At 46.8% G+C, this 23,347-nt stretch overlaps 1 protein-coding gene and 1 long non-coding RNA gene across 5 annotated transcripts in view; one reads left to right on the forward strand and one right to left on the reverse strand.

Moving 5' to 3' along the window:
- The window catches only part of CORO7 (coronin 7), a 343,435-nt gene that overhangs the window by 52,560 nt on the left and 267,528 nt on the right, over positions 1-23,347 (forward strand). For all 4 annotated transcript variants that reach the window (XR_011022668.1, XR_011022669.1, XM_068244173.1 and 1 more), the window contains exon 7: positions 182-232. Coding sequence is in view for 2 of the 4 variants with exons in the window: in XM_068244173.1 (XP_068100274.1) it covers positions 182-232 (51 nt within the window). In the remaining 2 variants the exon portion in view is untranslated. The remainder of the gene's footprint in view (positions 1-181; positions 233-23,347) is intronic.
- Positions 14,595-20,231, reverse strand: LOC137524400 (uncharacterized). Its single transcript, XR_011022670.1, has 2 exons — positions 20,153-20,231; positions 14,595-14,797 (listed from the first exon to the last, which is right to left on the reverse strand). It is a non-coding gene; the product is annotated as an uncharacterized lncRNA (long non-coding RNA).

A 23,347-nucleotide genomic window follows, 5' to 3' on the forward strand; every position in this document is an offset into this window, starting at 1 on the left:
CTACTGATTGGAATAAAGTTCAATCCTTGGTTATAGTTCCTCTTTAATGCTTGTGCCCTGATATTGACTGTTGTGTGAAAACTTGTTGCCAGTAATGTATGATGTTGATCATTCAGTGTGTGATTGTGATCAGTATAATGTAGTTTTGCCCTTGCAGTAATTTCATTTTTTCTTCTTCCAGGACAAGAGACTGAAGATCTTTGATGTACGGAAGAGCACAGGAGCCAGCCAGGTACTGACCCAGAACCCGAGACACAGAGGAGCTGTCAGACGCTGCTGCGGTGCTATGCGGGATGGGGGAGGACAGGGGGTGTTAACAGAACACAGGCCTCTTATTTCTAAACACCTATTGAACTGAGCGTGTCCCGTAGCGGATCCCATTGTCCTGGGACTATAAACGTGTGATTACACGCCGCCGTTACATCCCATCAACAAATGTCACACATAGATAAGATTCAGCCAGCATGTCATAACAAGAGACAGGGGCACTCATGCGAGGCGCTGTGATGCTAATCGCCTGCTGTACGTTTTACTTTGTTATTCGATGCTCAGACGTAGATTGCTAATTGTACATCACGCACTCCTATCCCATTAGTTCACTGTAAGTTCTGGATGCGGCACCTGGAATACCGGAGACTTTCGGCTTTTGGACAAGTCCTTATTCTGTAACATAAACAGACCTGTTTCTATGGGCGTGTAAATACTGCAATTGCCCCTAGGGCGGCGGATTGAGCAACAGGAGGGGGGGGGGGGGGGGCATCGGTGGGGTAAGCAGGCATAGTGTATTTACAGTTACCAATGCGACAGACGCATTGGGACAAGAAGGAGATAGAGGCTCACAGAAGGAAGAGTTGTAATTATGCTATACCCGCTAAAACCCCCCCCCCCCCCCCCGCTGCTGTGTCTATTCTGGAGGTGACTAACCTATACTGGTGGCAACTGTATGGGCTACCCTATACTGGAGGCACCTACCTACCTATACTAGGGGCACCTACCTATCTAACCTATATTGGTAGAAACTATATGGGCTACCCTATACTGGAGGCACCTACCTAACTAACCTATACTGGTGGCAACTGTATGGGCTACCATATACTGGAGGTACCTACCTAACTTACCTATACTAGGGGCACCTAGCTATCTAACCTAAACTGGTGGAAACTATACGGGCTACCCTATACTGGAGGCACCTACCTAGCTAACCTATATGAGCTACCCTATACTGGAGGCACCTACCTACCTATACTAGGGACACCTACTTATCTAACCTATATTGGTAGAAACTATACGAGCTACCCTATACTGGAGGCACCTACCTAGCTAACCTATACTGGGGGCAGCTAGACCTGGCTAACCTATATTGCGGGCACCTACACCTTGCTCCAGTGTGTGTGTGTGGGGGGGGGGGGGGGGGGTTTACAACCTCGTCCTGGGTGCAATTTAGCCTAGAAACTGTCCTGAACATACATATAGCTGGCGTTTTTGTGATTTTGCATTTGTCACACTTCTAATGTATTTTAGTGGGATCACATTTTTTTTGTAGTTTTTTTTTTATTTCTACACGTTTTTAAAATCACGGGACAGGTCTACGTTCTGTTTTTTTTTTACTCTCGATTCACGTTTAATGGCTATGCGAAAAATTGCGTTTAGGGCTGTGGCCCACTAAAGCGCTTTTAGGCGCACTTTGGAACCACTGGCATTCTTTTTATAAAGAAGGTGCCAGGATTGTATGAAGGCATGGCCAGGGGCAGACAGAGGTGTGACACAGGTGGGATGGTCATAGTTGGACTTCTGAGTCCCATTCAGGAGTGAAAACTGTGGCGGTAGCTTGTGCCAGAGTTAGCTGCAAGGAGTCAGGAGAGCAGCGGTAGCTAGGGCTGTAGGTTAGTTTAAGGCATAGATGAGGGAGGAGAGTAATCAGAAGGTGTTCATCGATTGTTCCCATATAAACAGGTCGATTATGGCATTCTCTCTCTTCAGATACGATAGTGAAATCCAACTTTTGGATCAACAGAGTTTTCAGTTCCAATCGACCATATAATAGTTTCACAGCGATTTTAAGCAAACACTGCTGTTTTCCATACAATTTGATTGCAAATATTGCATCAAAAGATCACATCTAAAAAAAATACTGTACCGTTAATGGCCATAAGTGGTGTGAGGGGGTAAAGTTAGGCATTGGTAAGGTAGGGGTAATGTGAAGGTTAGGATAAGCGATAGTTGAATATCTGTAACTTTACTGATATTCTAATAACAAGAACAAGAGAATATCAGTTCAGGGGTGAGGGTAGAATAGAGATCAGGGTAGATCTCACTCCCAGTTTCACCCCTTTCAGAGCTCCTCCCATTCATTTGCTAATATCTTTATCACTAGTTATCACACTGAAATGATGTATGTCATGTTTTTTCACCACCAATTAGGCTTTCTTTGGGTGGTACTTTTTACTAAGAATTATTTTATTTCATATGCATTTTAATGGGAATAATAAGAAAAAAAAATAATTTCTCAGTTTTCAGACATTATAGTTTGAAAATAAAACGTGCTGCTGTGGATAAAAATTACACATTTTATTTGGCCATTAGTCCCGGTTATTACAACATTTAAATTATATTCCTAGTGCAATGCATGGTGACAATATTTTATTTGGAAATAAAGGTGTATTTTTTTCAATTTTGTTTATTTACACTATAAAACTTATTACAAGCCCTTATTTGCAAAAATAACAGTAATATACCCTCATGACATACATATTAAAAAGTCAAGTCCCTAAGGTAGCTAGTAATGCATTTTTTTTGGGGGGGGGGGGGTAACTATGGAAGGGGGGGTAGGGGTTAATTAAAGGAGATGTATATATTTTTATTTAATTTAATGTATATAGGTGTCTTTTTACTTTTTGGCCACTAGATGTCCCCCCACTTTATTCCTGTGTACTTTGAACAGTTCACAGGACGCACTGTGTGAATGTTTTTACTTCCACTGACACCAGTGATCATTGATCATAGGCACTTTGATCTGTGAATGGAACATGAGTTCCCATTCGCGGATCAGTGTATTAACTGGTGGCAACGGCGTGGCGAGGTACGTATATCTATGCCCCTGGAGTGAAGATGAAGTCTCAAGGGGCATACATATACTGGGGCCGGACAGATAGGTGGTTAACATGCAGTGCTTTTATATGTATATGTACATGTCAGTACGCCGCCGGTCAGCTTGGTGCAGGGTGAGCTAAATAGCAGCTTACCTTGCTGCTGCTGCAATTCCAAGTCGTGGCAACTCGGAAGTAATTCGGGGTCCTGTGATCCCCAAATTACTACTTTCTACTCTACCTCGGACTATAGCATTGCTGCTGTAGCGGCGCCCAACTCAGGCTCTACGCGGCTGGCGCAGTGCGCCAGGAAGAGATCCTTCGTCTGCCAGAACCATTGTGAAATAGCTGTGTGCTATATGTACACATAAACAAAGTAAGCAAGCAGATGCGTTAGCCCAAACCCTTGCAAGATGCGGAGCTGAACTGAAAGCACTGTAGTTTTTGTGAACAAAGCACTTTCCCCTTAACTACAGCATTCAGGCGCATGGAAAGCATGTGTGATTTCTCTCCTTCATTCAGAGGTGACCCGACAGACCTGCACTTTAAGGCCAGACATATTTTTCTAGGCTGTGAGACAAATTAAGTAGCATTGTCTGAAGTTATGAGACAGACTATAGTGCTTCTTTACAAACGCTCTGCTAAGATGAGAGGCCCATTGTATATTACCTTTGCGGCTCCTCTCTGAAATGTTTCCATCAAGTGGTCCTTTTAATAAGAGTCTGATGTCCCAACATATGGGATTGATAAAGCATACACCTACAGCCCCCCTTCTAACATGTATCCATCAGCCTCGGTGTCATGTGCTGACTATGAATCACTGGCTGTACCCCTCCCCACACGTACATTTGAAATAGATTTTATCGCCGCAGCCCCCCCACCCCCTCCTTGGAGTCAGCGGATGAGTACAGGTTGGGCAGGGCGCCACATGGTCTGCCTGTTCCTGTGTATGTTGGCAAGGCGTCCAGTGCCACATGTGTCGGGATAAAATTGGGCAGCCTCATCCGCGTATGTGTGCACTCACTGAAAGTGTGTGGGTGAGTTGGCCGCAGAAGGCTCCTCCAGATGTTGCAGGGCGGCCCAGCATCCTTCAGCACTCCAAGCGGACTGGGGAGGAGGGAGGAGGAGAGACATTCTTTCCTTCAGCATCATAAAATTCCTCCTAACCTCCTCTCTCTCTCTCTCCTCTTCTTGTCCAAATACTCTCAATTTCCAGCCTTTTGACGGAACGGTCTGCAGAGGGTCTTGGATGACTTGTGCAGATGGAGAAGGGGATGAACTGAGAAAGGGGATTTTGGGCCCTGTAGCAATAAAAAAAAATCGCTACGTAATTAAATCTGACTTGTAGGATTGATGATTGAAACTTTGTGTTACCCAACCGTTATAGAGATGCCTTCTGTGCATGAATAATATGACAATGTATTTCTTCTAAGAACTTACGTATTGTACCGTCTACCAAATTTGACTGCCTGCCTTGTAAAAGATATTTACTCGCCTTTAGAAATCGACATGTGGTTGGAAAGCCAAGAATCTGGACTTTCATGTGCACTATGCTCCGTGTTGGTGCACTGTACTGTTCCAGAGTTTTCGGGGGGCTTGACTGAGGGGTCTCCACTGCACCTCGCTGCCAACCTGGCAACCCGAGTTATCAACCCAAAACCCTTCATAGTGGGATCATACTCCCAAAACTAAAATTTCAGTAACTACTCTTAGTTACATAAAAGAACATTTGAAAGCATTCCCTGTGTGTAAAAATGTTTTCACTGCAGAGAGCAGTAGAGGCTTTCTTATTTATGGGTCATCGGCACATATAATGGAACGGAACTGGGCCTTTCTAGAGCACCACGGAGGGGGCAGAGGCGTAGCTAGGTTTTTTTTGAATGGTCCCACCACCCCTTGGGCAAAATGGGCGTGGCCACACATCAGAATGTGGTGGTGGTCATGGGTGGAGTCAAATGTTGTTTGCCAGATGTGCCCCCTTTCCCCATATAGATAGCCAGATGTGCCCCCTTCCCCGTTTAGATAGCCAGATGTGCAACTTCTTTAAATAGCTAAATGCACTCCCCCCCCCCTTTTAGATAGCCAGGTTTGCCCCACTTTTTTTGCTCCTGTTAACGCTTCTGCACTTCCCTGCACAGGGAGGTAGAGAATCGGGAGCACTTTGGGCAGTCAGCGAGCCGCCTCTCATGCATGTTGGTTTGCAGCAGCCGTGCTTAGCGCCCTCACAGTGCTGCGCCCGGGGACATTTGTTCCCCCTTGCCCACCCATAGCTACGCCTCTGGGAGGGGGACGCTGGCACACGGGATGTGCGGTAAGCATCTTCACACCTCCCGACACAGACATATAGTGCCCACTTTCCTGTCACCCTTGCCTCGAGTATCCTTAAGGGCCTGTTTGCACTATGGTGAATGCGCATGCATTTACTGCATGCAAATTCGCATAGCAATGTTTTTTTCAATGGACCTGTTTCTATTACAGGCGAAATTCGCTGTTCCTCGCAGGCAAAAAAAAAACCCTGCCGTCTTTGTAACTGTTTTCCGTGCGGTTTCTGCATTTTCGCATTGACGCATACACATTTGCGTGTATGCGTTTTCGTGTGCAGACTATTGTAATGAATGGCGGGGGGGAAATAAAATTAAAAAAAATTGCGTATGCATGCAAATTGGGATAATTTCGCATATGCATGCGAATCCACAGGTGTTTTTTGTTTGTTTTTCTATGCGGATTCGCCTAGGTGTAGTGGAAACAGGCCCTAAGACATTTTTACCTGAAGTACTCTACCACCTGTGGATAAAAGAGTAGCCTTGCATGGTTATAAAAATAACAGCCTTTTTTTTTTTTCAGGATCCCAACACAATCCCCATAGTTTTTTTTACACAAATGCACCCTCTGCAGTTATCTCTCATTACCTGGCAAGCTACAGACTGTTCTCTTTGGTTTCGTTTTCTTGCTGTCTCAGAAGTACTAAAGGTGCCCAAACATCTCTCGACTTGGTGGCTGATCAACCATCCAATTTGATAATTATCGAACGAGAGTAAAATCTGTGCCTCCAAGAGCATGCCCAAATGACGTTCGGATCAATTTTGCGTCAAAATTTGTTGCATGTGTCTATTAGACTTGCTACAAGATGCCGGGCCGTCATGGTCGATCAGGTGCACAGCAGTAATGGCAAACAATATCTGGACAAGCGATGATACCCCAGTGTATAACTGTACCCCCCATGTGTACATTTATACGTTACCTGTCCTGTGTCGCCCACTGCATGGTGCCCATCCGTCTCCGGATCCCCCCGCTCTTCCATTAGCGGTATAAATGCCAATGGCGCATGGCACATGTTGAGATGTCACTATACTTCGGCATGTGTATACTGGCGTACCGCTGTGTACCGCTAATGGAATGGTGGGGGATTCTGAAGACCGATGGGCACCGTGCGGTGGGCGGCACAGGACAGGTAATGTATAAATGCACACACGGGGGGGTACAGTTATACACTGGGGGGAACGCACAGCGGCAAGGGGGCGGACTTGGCCGATCGAATCTGATTAGCGAGAGATCTGTCAGCTGCCCATACACCGCAGGCCAATTCCCGATTTGACTCTTGGTAGAATCTGCCCATCATCACCAGATGTGTGGACCTTAAAGAGAACCAGAGACAAAGCACCCTCGTGTATTTTTACTATATATATCAGTGGGAACATTAGAGAAAACACCTACCATGCTCTCTGTTTCATTCTGCACTACACAGCTTGCTTCTAATCAGCCCTAATAAAATTCCTGACTGAGCATTCAGTCTGACTTTGCTCAGGAATATTTATAGCTCAGTCTGTGTTCTCTCATGTCTTTTTCAAGTCCAAGCCTGCCCCCTGCTGGCTCTGCTCAGAAATCATTACAGCTGAGTCATTATAGCAAAGCCATACTGAATGCTCAGTCGGGGATTTTTTCAGGGCCGATTAGAAGCAAGCTGTGCAGTGCAGAATGAAACAGAAAGCATGGTAGGTGTTTTCTCTAATGCTCCCTATGATCTATATGGTAAAATACATGAGGGTGCTTCGTCTCTGGTTCACTTTAAGTGGACATACCGTAAGTTGGAGCTGTCTACTGGAGGAACCAGTACACTTCTTGTACTCCTGTGAATTTTAGGGAATGGAGTCTATTGGTTGCCATGGGCAGCTGCCCTGTTTTTCCCAGTAAATCAGAACCAGTGCGTTTATAAAACAGCCGCACAGAAGAACTGTAATTTCTTCCATTCATAATACAAAAACAAGCTGCCTTGGAGGAGGTTATTGCTGAGATGTGTGTGTTGAAACTATTAGTGTAGGAATGTTCTGCAGATCTGGCTTTGAAGAAAAGGCTTACTTTCAGTATATTATTCTGCTTGGCGCAAAAAATGCTTCAGCACATGTTCTCTATTAGTCATTCAAACCAGGCTTCTCATGAGAAAAGCCTCAACCCCCCGCTCACAGCAGTTGTAATGCCCTTTTTATATGTTAGAAATCTGGTCCTGTAGTAATATATGGTACAGACCTCAGCACACAGATTCCCCCTCCTCCTAATACACAGACATCAGTGCACAAAGCTCTCCCTCCGCCTAATGCACAGACATCAGCACACAGAGCTCTCCCCCCTCCTAATACACAGACAGCAGTGCACAAAGCTCTTCCCCCTTCTAATACACAGACATCAGCGCACAGAGCTCTCCTCTCCTCCTAATACACAGACAGCAGTGCACAGAACTCTACTCTCCTAATACACAGACCTCAGCGCACAGAGCTCTCCCCCTCCTCCTAATACACAGGCATCAGCACACAGAGCTCTCCCCCTCCTAATGCACAGACATCAGTGCACAGAGCTCTCCTAATACACAGACCTCAGCGTACAGAGCTCTCCCCCCCCCCCCCCTTCCTCCTAATGCACAGACATCAGTGCACAGAGCTCTCCTCTCCTAATACACAGACATCAGTGCACAGAACTTTCCTCTTCTAATACACAGACCTTAGCACACAGAGCTCTCCCCTCCCTCCTTATACACAGACATCAGTGCACAGGGCTCTCCCCCCTCCTCCTAATATACAGACATCAGTGCACGGAGCTCCTCCCTCCTCCTAATACACGGACAACAGCACACAGAGCTCTCACCTCCTCCTAATACACAGACATCAGCACACAGAGCTCTCCCCCCCCCCCCCCTCCTAATGCACAGACATCAGTGCACAGAGCTCTCCCCCTCCTAATACACAGACATCAGCACACAGAGCTCTCCCCTCCTCCTAATACACAGACATTAGTGCACAGAGCTCTCCCCCCCTCCTAAGGGCCCGTTTCCACTGTCGCGAATCTGCATGCGTTTCCTGCATGCAGATTCGCACAGCCAATACAAGTGGATGGGCCTGTTTCCACTTGTCAGTTTTCCTGAGCGTTTTTCGGTGCAGGATTTTTCTGCACGGCAGAGCCCTCAGAATTCGCCTGCGTGTGGAATGCATGCGACTCGCCGCTAATGTATTTAATAGGGAAATTGCCTGCGGCTTTTATATGCGAATTTTCATGCGAATTCGCATGGAAATCAATGGAAATCAATGGAAAAGCACACTGGCACTGCCATGGTTAAATTCGCATACAACCGCATGCGAAATTCACATCCGCATGCACATTTTTTGCGGCGATTCACGCCCTAATACACTGACATCAGTGCACAGAGCTCTCCCTTCCTCCTAATACACAGACATCAGCACACAGAGCTCTCCTCTCCTCCTAATACACAGACATCAGTGCACAGAGCTCCCCCCTCCTCCTAATACACAGACATCAGTGCACAGAGCTCTCCTCTCCTCCGAAAGGTCCATACTCACGGGGGACGGCCGTCGCCGCAACCGCGTGGCACGCGCATGTTGCGGCGACAGTTCGCCCGTGTGTATGACGCGCGCGCCCCGAACCGTCGCCCGTCGGAGCTGTCGCCAGGCGATTGACATGTTCAATCCTCGGCTACAGCCGTCACCGCAACCTCTCCGGAACTGTCGCTAGTACCGCATGTGTATGCGGGCTAGCGACAGCTACCCACACACAGCACACGGAGCTTCAGGCGGGGGGAGGAACCTCGGCGACAGCTTCCGCCGCATCGCTAATCCCTCTGCTGCCGTGTGGATGCAGAGGGACTTGGCGACGAGCTGTCGCCGAACTGTCGCCGAACTGTCGCGCACCACGCTCCCGTGTGCAGCGACAGCTACAATTGTCCCCCCGTGAGTACTTAGCTTAATACACAGACATCAGTGCACAGAGCTCTCCCCTCCTCCTAATACACAGACATCAGTGCACAGAGCTCTCCCCTCCTCCTAATACACAGACATCAGTGCACAGAGCTCTCCTCTCCTCCTAATACACAGACATCAGTGCACAGAGCTCTCCTCCCTCCTCCTAATACACAGACATCAGTGCACAGAGCTCTCCTCCTAATACACAGACATCAGTGCACAGAGCTCTCTCCTAATACACAGACATCAGTGCACAGAGCTCTCCCCTCCTCCTAATACACAGACATCAGTGCACAGAGCTCTCTCTCCTCCTCCTAATACACAGACATCAGTGCACAGAGCTCTCCTCCCTCCTCCTAATACACAGACATCAGTGCACAGAGCTCTCCTCCTAATACACAGACATCAGTGCACAGAGCTCTCTCCTCCTCCTAATACACAGACATCAGTGCACAGAGCTCTCCTCCCTCCTCCTAATACACAGACATCAGTGCACAGAGCTCTCCTCCTAATACACAGACATCAGCACACAGAGCTCCCCTCTCCTCCTAATACACAGACATCAGTGCACAGAGCTCTCCCCTCCTCCTAATACACAGACATCAGTGCACAGAGCTCTCTCCTCCTCCTAATACACAGACATCAGTGCACAGAGCTCTCTCCTTCTCCTAATACCCAGAGTTCAATGCACATAGCTCCCCCCCCCCTCCTAATGCACAGACATCAGTGCACAGAGCTCTCCTCTCCTCCTAATACACAGACATCAGTGCTCAGAGCTCTCCTCTTAATACACAGACATCAGTGCACAGAGCTCTCTTCTCCTCCTAATACACAGACATCAGCACACAGAGCTCTCCTCTCCTCCTAATACACAGACATCAGTGCACAGAGCTCTACCCTCCTCCTAATACACAGACATCAGTGCACAGAGCTCTCCTCTCCTACTAATACACAGACATCAGTGCACAGAGCTCTCCTCTCCTCCTAATACACAGACATCAGTGCACAGAGCTCCCCCCCCCCTCCTAATACACAGACATCAGTGCACAGAGCTCTCCTCTCCTACTAATACACAGACATCAGTGCACAGAGCTCTCCTCTCCTCCTAATACACAGACATCAGTGCACAGAGCTCTCCTCTCCTCCTAATACACAGACATCAGTGCACAGAGCTCCCCCCCCCTCCTAATACACAGACATCAGTGCACAGAGCTCTCCCCCCCCCCCCCTCCTAATACACAGACATCAGTGCACAGAGCTCTCCTCTCCTCCTAATACACACACATCAGTGCACAGAGCTCTCCCCTCCTCCTAATACACAGACATCAGTGCACAGAGCTCTCCCCTCCTCCTAATACACAGACATCAGTGCACAGAGCTCTCCCCTCCTCCTAATACACAGACATCAGTGCACAGAGCTCTCCCCTCCTCCTAATACAGACATCAGTGCACAGAGCTCTCCCCCCCCCCCTCCTCCTAATACACAGACATGAGAGTACAGAGCTCCCCCCTCCTCCTAATACGCAGACATCAGTGCACAGAGCTCTCTTCTCCTCCTAATACACAGACATCAGTGCACAGAGCTCTCCCCTCCTCCTAATACACAGACATCAGTGCACAGAGCTCCCCTCTCCTCCTAATACACAGACATCAGCACACAGAGCTCCCCTCTCCTCCTAATACACAGACATCAGTGCACAGAGCTCTCCCCTCCTCCTAATACACAGACATCAGTGCACAGAGCTCTCCACTCCTCCTAATACACAGACAACAGTGCACAGAGCTCTCCCCTCCTCCTAATACACAGACATCAGTGCACAGAGCTCCCCCCTCCTCCTAATACACAGACTTTAGTGCACAGAGCTCTCCTCTCCTCCTAATACACAGACATCAGTGCACAGAGCTCTCCTCTCCTCCTAATACACAGACATCAGTGCACAGAGCTCGCCCCTCCTCCTAATACACAGACATCAGAGCTCTCCCCTCCTCCTAATACAGACATCAGTGCACAGAGCTCTCCCCCCCCCCCCTCCTCCTAATACACAGACATGAGAGTACAGAGCTCCCCCCTCCTCCTAATACACAGACATCAGTGCACAGAGCTCTCCCCTCCTCCTAATACACAGACATCAGTGCACAGAGCTCTCCTCTCCTCCTAATACACAGACATCAGTGCACAGAGCTCTCTCCTTCTCCTAATACACAGACATCAGTGCACAGAGCTCTCTCCTCCTCCTAATACACAGACATCAGTGCACAGAGCTCTCTCCTCCTCCTAATACACAGACATCAGTGCACAGAGCTCTCCTCTCCTCCTAATACACAGACATCAGTGCACAGAGCTCTCCCCTCCTCCTAATACACAGACATCAGTGCACAGAGCTCTCTCCTCCTCCTAATACACAGACATCAGTGCACAGAGCTCTCCTCTCCTAATACACAGACATCAGTGCACAGAGCTCTCCCCTCCTCCTAATACAGACATCAGTGCACAGAGCTCTCCCCTCCTCCTAATACACAGACATCAGTGCACAGAGCTCTCCTCTCCTCCTAATGCACAGACATCAGTGCACAGAGCTCTCCTCTCCTTATACACAGACATCAGTGCACAGAGCTCTCCTCTCCTAATACACAGACATCAGTGCACAGAGCTCTCCTCCTACTAATACACAGACATCAGTGCACAGAGCTCTCCTCCTACTAATACACAGACATCAGTGCACAGAGCTCTCCTCTCCTCTTAATGCACAGACATCAGTGCACAGAGCTCTCCCCTCCTCCTAATACACAGACATCAGTGCACAGAGCTCTCCTCTCCTCCTAATACACAGACATTAGTGCACAGAGCTCCCCCCCCCCCTCCTCCTAATACACAGACATGAGATTACAGAGCTCCCCCTCCTCCTAATACACAGACATCAGTGCACAGAGCTCTCCTCTCCTCCTAATGCACAGACATCAGTGCACAGAGCTCTCCTCTCCTTATACACAGACATCAGTGCACAGAGCTCTCCTCTCCTTATACACAGACATCAGTGCACAGAGCTCTCCTCTCCTAATACACAGACATCAGTGCACAGAGCTCGCCCCTCCTCCTAATACACAGACATCAGAGCACAGAGCTCTCCCCTCCTCCTAATACAGACATTAGTGCACAGAGCTCCCCCCCCCCAGTCCTCCTAATACACAGACATGAGATTACAGAGCTCCCCCCTCCTCCTAATACACAGACATCAGTGCACAGAGCTCTCTCCTTCTCCTAATACACAGACATCAGTGCACAGAGCTCTCTCCTCCTCCTAATACACAGACATCAGTGCACAGAGCTCTCTCCTCCTCCTAATACACAGACATCAGTGCACAGAGCTCTCCTCTCCTCCTAATACACAGACATCAGTGCACAGAGCTCTCCCCTCCTCCTAATACACAGACATCAGTGCACAGAGCTCTCTCCTCCTCCTAATACACAGACATCAGTGCACAGAGCTCTCCTCTCCTAATACACAGACATCAGTGCACAGAGCTCCCCCCTCCTCCTAATACAGACATCAGTGCACAGAGCTCTCCCCTCCTCCTAATACACAGACATCAGTGCACAGAGCTCTCCTCTCCTCCTAATGCACAGACATCAGTGCACAGAGCTCTCCTCTCCTTATACACAGACATCAGTGCACAGAGCTCTCCTCTCCTAATACACAGACATCAGTGCACAGAGCTCTCCTCCTACTAATACACAGACATCAGTGCACAGAGCTCTCCTCCTACTAATACACAGACATCAGTGCACAGAGCTCTCCTCTCCTCCTAATGCACAGACATCAGTGCACAGAGCACTCCCCTCCTCCTAATACACAGACATCAGTGCACAGAGCTCTCCTCCTACTAATACACAGACATCAGTGCACAGAGCTCTCCTCTCCTCCTAATGCACAGACATCAGTGCACAGAGCTCTCCCCTCCTCCTAATACACAGACATCAGTGCACAGAGCTCTTCTCTCCTCCTAATACACAGACATCAGTGCACAGAGCTCGCCCCTCCTCCTAATACACAGACATCAGAGCACAGAGCTCTCCCCTCCTCCTAATACAGACATTAGTGCACAGAGCTCCCCCCCCCCCTCCTCCTAATACACAGACATGAGATTACAGAGCTCCCCCCTCCTCCTAATACACAGACATCAGTGCACAGAGCTCTCTCCTTCTCCTAATACACAGACATCAGTGCACAGAGCTCTCTCCTCCTCCTAATACACAGACATCAGTGCACAGAGCTCTCCTCTCCTCCTAATACACAGACATCAGTGCACAGAGCTCTCCCCTCCTCCTAATACACAGACATCAGTGCACAGAGCTCTCTCCTCCTCCTAATACACAGACATCAGTGCACAGAGCTCTCCTCTCCTCCTAATACACAGACATCAGTGCACAGAGCTCTCCTCCTACTAATACACAGACATCAGTGCACAGAGCTCTCCTCCTACTAATACACAGACATCAGTGCACAGAGCTCTCCTCTCCTCCTAATGCACAGACATCAGTGCACAGAGCACTCCCCTCCTCCTAATACACAGACATCAGTGCACAGAGCTCTCCTCCTACTAATACACAGACATCAGTGCACAGAGCTCTCCTCTCCTCCTAATGCACAGACATCAGTGCACAGAGCTCTCCCCTCCTCCTAATACACAGACATCAGTGCACAGAGCTCTTCTCTCCTCCTAATACACAGACATCAGTGCACAGAGCTCGCCCCTCCTCCTAATACACAGACATCAGAGCACAGAGCTCTCCCCTCCTCCTAATACAGACATTAGTGCACAGAGCTCCCCCCCCCCCTCCTCTTAATACACAGACATGAGATTACAGAGCTCCCCCCTCCTCCTAATACACAGACATCAGTGCACAGAGCTCTCTCCTTCTCCTAATACACAGACATCAGTGCACAGAGCTCTCTCCTCCTCCTAATACACAGACATCAGTGCACAGAGCTCTCCTCTCCTCCTAATACACAGACATCAGTGCACAGAGCTCTCCCCTCCTCCTAATACACAGACATCAGTGCACAGAGCTCTCTCCTCCTCCTAATACACAGACATCAGTGCACAGAGCTCTCCTCTCCTCCTAATACACAGACATCAGTGCACAGAGCTCTCCCCTCCTCCTGATACACAGACATCAGTGCACAGAGCTCTCCCCCTTCCTCTTAATACATATATCAGTGCAAAGAGCTCTTCCCTGTAAATACATAGACTAATAGGAATATTTATATTTGCACAAATATTCTAGTTTATATGTTGGGTTTCGTGGCTTTACATATTAGTCCACTAGGTGGGTCAGACGCTGAAGTTGTTTCTGTTGCAGGGCTCCAGGCGAGTCGTTGTCTGTACACTTTGGATTGGTTGTTTATAGGAGAATAAATCCCAGCAGATTCTCTTCTAAGAGTGATTCATCATTTTCTAGCATTCCTGGAAGATAGAAAACTGTTTCACAATTTGTGAACATGAGAAATCCAAACACTGGAAGCCCAACCTACACATCACAGGAGGAAACAGCATGAAAAACTGAACTGCCCCAGCTGTCCTGGTACAAAAGCAGCAGCAGGCGTACCATTAAAGAGTTGTGGGGCGACAGCGCTTGCTGCACTAACTGTTCCCCTATCTAATTGTGAAATCCTTTCCAGTTGTAAACACTATTTCTTGTTAGGTATGTCAGATACTCCCTTATGGAGAGGGAAGGTTCTGTATACTATAGAGCCTGCCCTGTCCTCTCTCTGTCCCTTCAGAGCAGGATTATCCACCAGACAACCTAGGCAGGTGCTTGGGGGCTAGTGGGTGTTAAGGGGATTTGCTTGCCACCTTCTTTGACCTCTCTTCAAATTATTTTGCCAAAAGGACCACAAGGGGGTCTGAAATCTACTACCTTGCCTAGGGCCGCATTACATCTTCATCCATCTCTGGTCCCCTTGTTCCAGCGCGGTCACTTCCTTTCAAATTTGCTGCTCAGTGAGTCCCCGGAGGGCTTGGTAAGCACTTGTGTCCTTGTGTGCTTCTGAAGACTGCTGGCTCCGTACTGCGCATGCGTGAGTGTGCGCTCGTGCATGCGCAGTGTCTTCCGAAACACTTGGGGACATGAAACCTTCCAAGGGCTCACAAAGGTATATATTGGCCAGGTTGTGGAATAGCTGTAATGGGGGAATAGCGCTGGAAGAGAGGAAAGGGAAGGCTCTATAGTATCCAGAGCCCTCTCTCTCCATAGCTGACTATCTGACTTTTTTTATTTGCTTCACATTTACTTTAAAGAGACACTGTAGTGACATACACGGTGGCTTAGTGGTTAGCGCTCTCGCCTTGCATCGCTGGGTCCCTGGTTCGAATCCCAGCCAGGTCAACATCTGCAAGGAGTTTGTATGTTCTCCCCGTGTCTGCGTGGGTTTCCTCCGGGCACTCCGGTTTCCTCCCACATCCCAAAAACATACAGATATGTTAATTGACCTACCCCCTAAAATTGTCCCTAGACTACAATACATACACAATACAGGCATATAACTATGGTAGGGACTAGATTGTGAGCTCCTCCGAGGGACAGTTAGTGACAAGACTATATATACTCTGTACAGCGCTGCAGAAGATGTTGGCGCTATATAAATACTAAATAATAATAATAATGCACTCAATTATTCACGATACACACTTTTACGTTAATTATCCTGCTTTCAGCAGCAGAAACACTTCCTGTAGCTTTATATTGCTGTATATTGGTATGTATCCCTGCTCTCCCATTGAGGCCTATCCTAGGCTGTTTATTATACGTAATTCTCTCCCCAGACCCTTCTGGGAGACGAGAGTTCTTTTCTACTTGCTTTAGGACTGTCAGTAAGCAAACATTCCGCAGAGATCAGCTGCCAGCACTAAAGAGGTTGCCACCTGTGGTAAATTACAAAGTAAAACAGGGTGAGGCAAGATTGTAAAATGGGCAAACACTGAATAATTTATAAATGAATATTGTAAAAAAAAAAAAAAAAGCTATTCATTATGATATTTTGACTACAGGTCCTCTTTAATTCCTGCCCCAGCCATTGCCAGTGCCCAAATACACAGTGGGCTATATTTATCAAAGCATCAAAGCATTTTTTTTCTTAAACAAATATAACCAGCAGGGGGAACAATTCTGCATGATGATAAGAAAATTCTTACATCCTACTTATTAGCAGCAGTTTAGCATGAATTTCTAGAGCTGCACTACAGTTAAAAAAGCAAATCCGTTCCTTGAAAGCACTTCTATTCAGCTTGTGCAGGATGTGCATGATTTGTGAAGTGCTCCTCCCCACTGCTGAATCCTGTGAAGCTGTTCTCTTCTCTTCTAGTGCTGGGCATTGATGCAATATAACAGATATATCGGTTACCTCAGCCATAGCAGTTTCCCTCACACTGTCTGGGAAACCTTCCTAACTCCTCCTATTTTAGAACAGTTTAAGAAGGAAACTGCACTATCTAGTGATTTCTTAAAGGGATACTGTAGGGGGGTCGGGGGAAAATGAGCTGAACTTACCCGGGGCTTCTAATGGTCCCCCGCAGACATCCTGTGTTGGCGCAGCCACTCACCGATGCTCCGGCCCCGCCTCCAGTTCACTTCTGGAATTTCTGACTTTAAAGTCAGAAAACCACTGCGCCTGCACGCCCGTGTCCTCGCTCCCGCTGATGTCACCAGGAGTGTACTGCGCAGACACAGACCATACTGGGCCTGCGCTGTGCGCTCTTGATGACATCAGCGGGGTCGAGGACACGGCAACGCAGGCGCAGTGGTTTTCAGACTTTAAAGTCTGAAATTCCAGAAGTGAACCGGAGGCGGGGCCGGAGCATCGGTGAGTGGCTGCGCCAACACAGGATGTCTGCGGGGTACTGTTAGAAGCCCCGGGTAAGTTCAACTCATTTTCCCCCGACCCCCCCCCCCCCCCTACAGTATCCCTTTAAAGTGGACGCAAATTAAAAATACAAGATTTAAGAAATAAAATCTATTTTCTAAATTATAATAGCATCCTTTTTTCAGCTGCATGATGACACATATGAAATATTTTACATTTATTGGAGGAACCCCTCCCCTTCCTTTCCTATTGCCGGGACAGAATCCGGCAAAATGCTGGAGTAGGTAGTGTCCGGCAATGGAGGAATTGCTAATGGCTGCCCCCAAAATAACCCTAGTTATGAAAAGAGAAGGGCGAAAAGCATGCACTGAAATGCTCATAGGCTTGGAGGAGTGTTTATTTATCTTTGTATGTGTCAGAGTTCTGCAACTAAATATTTTGAATTAAAAAAATGTTTGGTTTGGGTCCGCTTTAAGATGTCTGAAACAGTTCTGCACTGATTTCTAAAAACCTACCAATATTTTGTCACAGACGCTTTTGATAAATGGTGAGTGGCGCTATACCTGTCACTCACATTAAGGGCTTGATTCACAAAGCCGTGAAAACTCCTATCATAGTCGCTCTAGCGGTTTGCGTGTGCTATAACGCGCGTAACGTTAATAGTTCATTTCCGCACAAAAATTTGCGATTGTGCGCGAAAACAGTTCGCAGTTACACGCGTTATAGCGTGCGCAAAACGCTAGCGCGACCGTGAGAAGAGTTATCTCGGCTTTGTGAATCAAGCCCAAAGGCTGTAGTGGTGCCCACATCTCGGCACCACCCAAATTACCTTTGTCGGCAATCAGTGTGTATTATTAAGATTTTTCTCTTTTTTTTAACAAAAGTGCACCCCCATCCCCAGTAGAAGTTGCATAGCTACCTCTAGGTATTCGCTTTATCTGTCACTAAAGAGCAGAGCTACCCCTTCCCTTGAAACATCCTCCCTTCACACCGCTAGTATTAAGTAGGTCCCCCCCTGCCCTAGTATATGAGCCCCCAGTATAAGGTAGTTCCCTCCCCCCCGTATGCAGGGTTAGAAGTGCGGCATGTACCACTGCATTACATCTTGGCGCCAATCGGCCCTTACGCTTGTTGTAGCGAGTAGACGCTGTGACAGGCTGACAACAGATCGGCACAGAGGGGTGAGAATGCTGCAGCACAGCTTGCGCACTAACTCTGCAATGCATGGTTGGGGAGCCTTCTTCAGGGAGAGGAGATTCTCCCTGATCGGTGGGCCGAATACGGGTCCAGGCGTTCTCTCCATGGTAAATTGCGTTTTCCAAGCTTCTGCATGTAGCTTCTACCATCCCCTGGGTTTAGTAGTCGGGAGTGTGAACCCGCCCTAAATGTTAGTACAAACGCATGATCAAAGTGTCTGAGGCCGCCGGTAACGACCGCCTCAGTGGATAGTCATGCCTGTGTACAGTGGCTGTCGTTCCGCAAGTGATCCGCTGGGCAGATCAACTTGCCCGAGAGATGGCCAACTCCATTGTCCTCACTCCCCTGCACGCTGCATGGCACTACATGATGGCCGGGCTGTTGTCCCTCTGCTCCCCCGCATAGCCACAGCTACACAACGGACTTTGAGTCTGTCAGTGTTGGCACAATGATGTCGCCTATTAGTGATCGGTTCCCAATCCCCGACGGGCGACTTCAGTCAGCAGTATGTAAGGGCCTTAAAGGGAACCTGAAGCGAGTAAAATTATATAAAATATACACATGCTGTAGCTGCAAATGAATATTACATACTAACCTTTCCATCAGTTCCTCTCAGAAGCTCACCATTTTCTTCTTACAGTGATCCCTTCCAGTTCTGACAATATTTTGTCAGAACTGAAATATACCAGTTGCTGTCAGTTATATATCCGCAGCTGTCAGTTACAACTGAATGTGCAATGTAATATCCATGTTTCCCTATGGCTCAAGGGGGCGATATTACAGTTTAACTGTGTGCTGACCAGGAAGCTGTTATGGGGTAATGGCCATTTTTAGGACGGAGAATTCCAATGATCACCGTGGACAAATGGGACGCAGGAGAGGAGAAAGAGATTGAGGAGTAGACTACACAGGAGGTAAGTATGTGTACGGTTATTTTGATTTTTTGATTTTCCGTTCAGGTTCTCTTTAAGAATTAGCAACATTGTATTTCAGCCAATCACCATTTTATCTCTTTGCAGTAGGAGTCCTTTTGTTCCTTCTCCATAGTACATGTCTCAATGAGGATCACTCTGTCTACTGGCTATGTAGAAGCTAGAAAGTGTCTTAAAGCGGTATTAATGTTCTATGTATAGGAAGAGTTAATGCATTCCCCATGGGCTATCTAAGCACTGGCTGTTTCCGGTACACTATAGGAATGCTATCATTAGGTGCAGAGAGGGAGATATTTGCAGTGAGGGATTCTGTGACAGTCACAGCTGTGTCCCCTGTTAGTAATTCCCAAAGCTTTGATGTTTGCCTGGTGATCTCTCTTTGGTGAAGCCAGGATAGTAGGCATCGGTTGGCATGGCAACATGTCAACAAAATGGCAGAAATATGAACCAACCAGTGAGTTTATGTACTAAGCTAGTGCTGATCAAACAGGCTGCTATTGAACATGTCCAATGCATGAGGATTTTTATTGTTTTCCTCAAAGCTAAATGTATATTTGTCCATCAACTGTGACATATGTGTGTCTATATGGATACAGAGATTTTGTGCATAGCTTGGCATTGTGCGTCTTGTATCTGGGACACACTGCATTGTGAATGTGTCCATCAGCCATAGTGTTGTAGTAGTTTGTACATATATCGGCTAGGTCTGTGTCCCGCTTGCAGGAAGTGTGTGGGATTAGGGAGTTAGGGGTCGTGGGAAGTGTGGGCTGCTCAGAGGTGACGGCTATATATAGTAACAGTGACATCTTATCCTACTCCCAGCCACTCACATACAAGTCGCTGTGTATACATCCATGTGTGGGTTTATCCATTGGGTGCAGCACAGTCGCTAAATCTAAAACAAAGATGTTGCTGGAGTTTATGCTAAGTTACTGTTAAAAAGCTGTTATTAACATATACATATTTGTGAATGTTATTAACAATAACAATCACAAATATGTATTTTAGAGGTGCCCACACCTGTACAGCAAATGAGAGCTTTATTATTTATTTAAAGTGTTAGTGTACTTAGTACTTAAGTGTGCTCGGTGTGCCTTAAACCTGGGGGCCCAGTCAATAATTCAGTAAACTCGGTAGAGGTCACCGATCAGTGATCTTGGACCATAAGTAAAACATAGTTGGCCTGTGTTTTTATTGTGCCTGAAAAAAGCTGTGCTTACCTTATGCTGGGGAAAGGAGTGGGGGGGGGGGGGGGGGGGGTATGGGGGTTGGAAAGGGGAGCAGAGGGAAAAGAGGTACATCTAAGGGAAACTGTGCAGAATGCCAGTAAATAGTTTTTTTCCCCGTTTGTCTCTGGCTTAAAGAGACACTGAAGCGAAAAATATATAAATATATATAATTTTAAATAAATATAATTAATTGGTTGTGTAGTACGGATGATTACTAGAGCATTAGTAGCAAAGAAAATATTCTCATATTTTTATTTTCAGTTATATAGTGTTTTTTATAACATCATTCTCTATGATTTGCAGTTTACACTCTACTCCACATTCTAAATGATTTTACAGAGCAGGCCAGTGAACTATGGACCTGTCCTCTGCAGAGAAAAAAAAATACAGTACAGTGACTGACAGTTGAGATAACAAGCTTCAGAAGACAGAGATCTCTGCGACTTTGAAAGTCGAGGAGCTCAATGGATCTTTTGCATAGATAACTGGAGTTTCTTAACTCTTCCTGTACTGGAAACAATATTAGACTTATGTCTTTGCTCCTAATGTTTTTAGTTCTTAGATGTATTACACATACAAATCATTATATCATAAAAAAATGGTTTCGCTTCAGTGTCTCTTTAAGTACCAGAGACTGCTGGTACAACAAAAAAACAGAACTCATCGATGTCACACCCCACTGACCTGTTGCTCTCGTGTTCGCACCGCTTTTCCATTGCTGAAGCTCCCTTGCTTTGCCGTCACTGACAGCAGAGCTCCGGGAGCCGGTCAGGAGACGATTTAATTGGTTCCTGACCCTGAGATTAATGTGAGCCAATTGGCTCACAGCAATCACAGAGTCAGGAGCCAATTAAATTTGCATGCCAGCCTGAATTACAGCATTTGCGTTTCATTGGTCATCTCTAATATTCCTCCTGCTGTAAGGTTGTTTGCGGGTGGAGAGGGTGGGGGTGGGACATGAACACACGCTTGACTAACTAGGGCTGAGTAGGGCATGAATATTTGTTCTAAGTTCCAGTGATCAGTTTGGACACAGGTTTGCTTCAAATGAAATTCAGGAAAGTGATTGCTTCAAATGAAATTCAGGAAAGTGATTATGGCCTCCTTCAGACAGGCAGCTGACAGGCTGTGAATTCACCGCCTGTCAGCTGCTCTCCTCCACCAACCGTTTGCTTGTACAGGCAGCCCCCCAGTGGAGTCACATATGACCGTGGCCGCTGCCGAGCTCGAACGTGACATGTTAAGGTCTGCATGTCAAGAACTGAGTCATGTGACTTAGTTTTCCAAAGGAATTTCTTGCTGGAACATCTGCATCAAATAATGAAAATAGTGTCAGTAATGGCATAGCCCTCCGATTATCTTTAATAACAAATAAAATCTGGTCGGATTAACTATGGCTTTACAGCCATGATCCAAGACTTTTCTTTACCTAGCTTCACCACCTAGCCTAACAGTCTACCCTTTAGAACAGTGGTCCTCAAACTAAGGCCCGCGGGCCGAATGCGGCCCTCCAAGACTTTTTCACTGGCCCCCAAACACAAAATGTATAACTTATAGATGTGGCCCTCGGCACCTTTAAATGTCGCGCCCCGCATATAGAATAGCATTGCTGGCACCACCCATCCACATACTGTAGAAGCCAGTGAGCAGTCATTCGCTGGCTTCCAATTCTGCATCAGGTGACACTGCTGTCCAATTGGACGGCAGGTTGTCACCTGGGCTGTCTGGTGCACAAAGACGTTCTTTGGGCGCCGCATGACTGAATGCTGCTGCTGGGAGTTCTCCTCCGGGCATGATTGGGGGGGAATCAATACCTTGACTCAATGTAATGTTTTTCAACATCATTTTATGTATGTTCTGGCCCCCCGGCAGTCTGAAGTATTTTGACCTGGCCCTTGACCGAAAAAGTTTGGGGACCCCTGCTTTAGAACTTGCCCACTTTGTGGCCCCTCAATTCATGGGGTCACATGATCCCACCCATTCGATTGGACAGCTTGGTCTTTCTGGCAACTTTGGCTCCAGTTGCCCATTTTGATTTTATTTTTCCATCCCACAATCCTTTGCTCTGCTTTTTAGGAACCTCTGTGTCAATCCAGCAGTGAGTCTCAGCAATGTAAATGGGCTTTGTAGTACAAAAATAATTAAAAAAAAAAAGCATGTAGCTTTCTGTTTGTTGTTTTTTTTTTAATACATAATTAATACTTATTTTTCTCTTTGACTTGGCTTGGTGCTCAACTTGAAAACAATAGAGTATGTGAGAGCTGTGTCTAAATAACCAATAATAATCTAATGAAAAGGACCACAAATATCTGGTTGGTTGCTGTGGGTTCCCGCTCTTTTTTGTTAAGTCTCTGTTATTATAAGAGACTTTTTTTCTATAGTGGGAGAAAGAATGTTTCCATGACAACAGATTATTTTCATTGCACGCATATTTAAAATAAATGGGAGCCTAAACCAGATCCATTCGTCGTAGCTGTTTTTTATTAACTTCTCTATATGTTTGCATGTGGGATAACAGCCTCCTCTTTGATGGCGAGAAAAAGAGTTGTTTAAAGAGTAAAAAGAGAGCCTCGTTTTGGGGCTTAACCCAGAGCACACCACATGTATCATAGGCGGACTGAGTGAATTTGTTATTTTAGTTAATTATTCAGGGCTGTAGATAGTAATAGGAACAAGATGGTACCTATTACTAGTAAAGTTGGTGAAGGTTCAAGGCAGTCGAGAAGCTACACATTTTGGACCTGAGGTGTAGTTACAAGAGGCAGGGTCCTGGTTGGGGAAAAAAAGCATTTAAAT

The sequence above is a fragment of the Hyperolius riggenbachi genome, chromosome 7 (assembly GCF_040937935.1).
Source record: "Hyperolius riggenbachi isolate aHypRig1 chromosome 7, aHypRig1.pri, whole genome shotgun sequence".
Taxonomy (NCBI): domain Eukaryota; kingdom Metazoa; phylum Chordata; class Amphibia; order Anura; family Hyperoliidae; genus Hyperolius; species Hyperolius riggenbachi.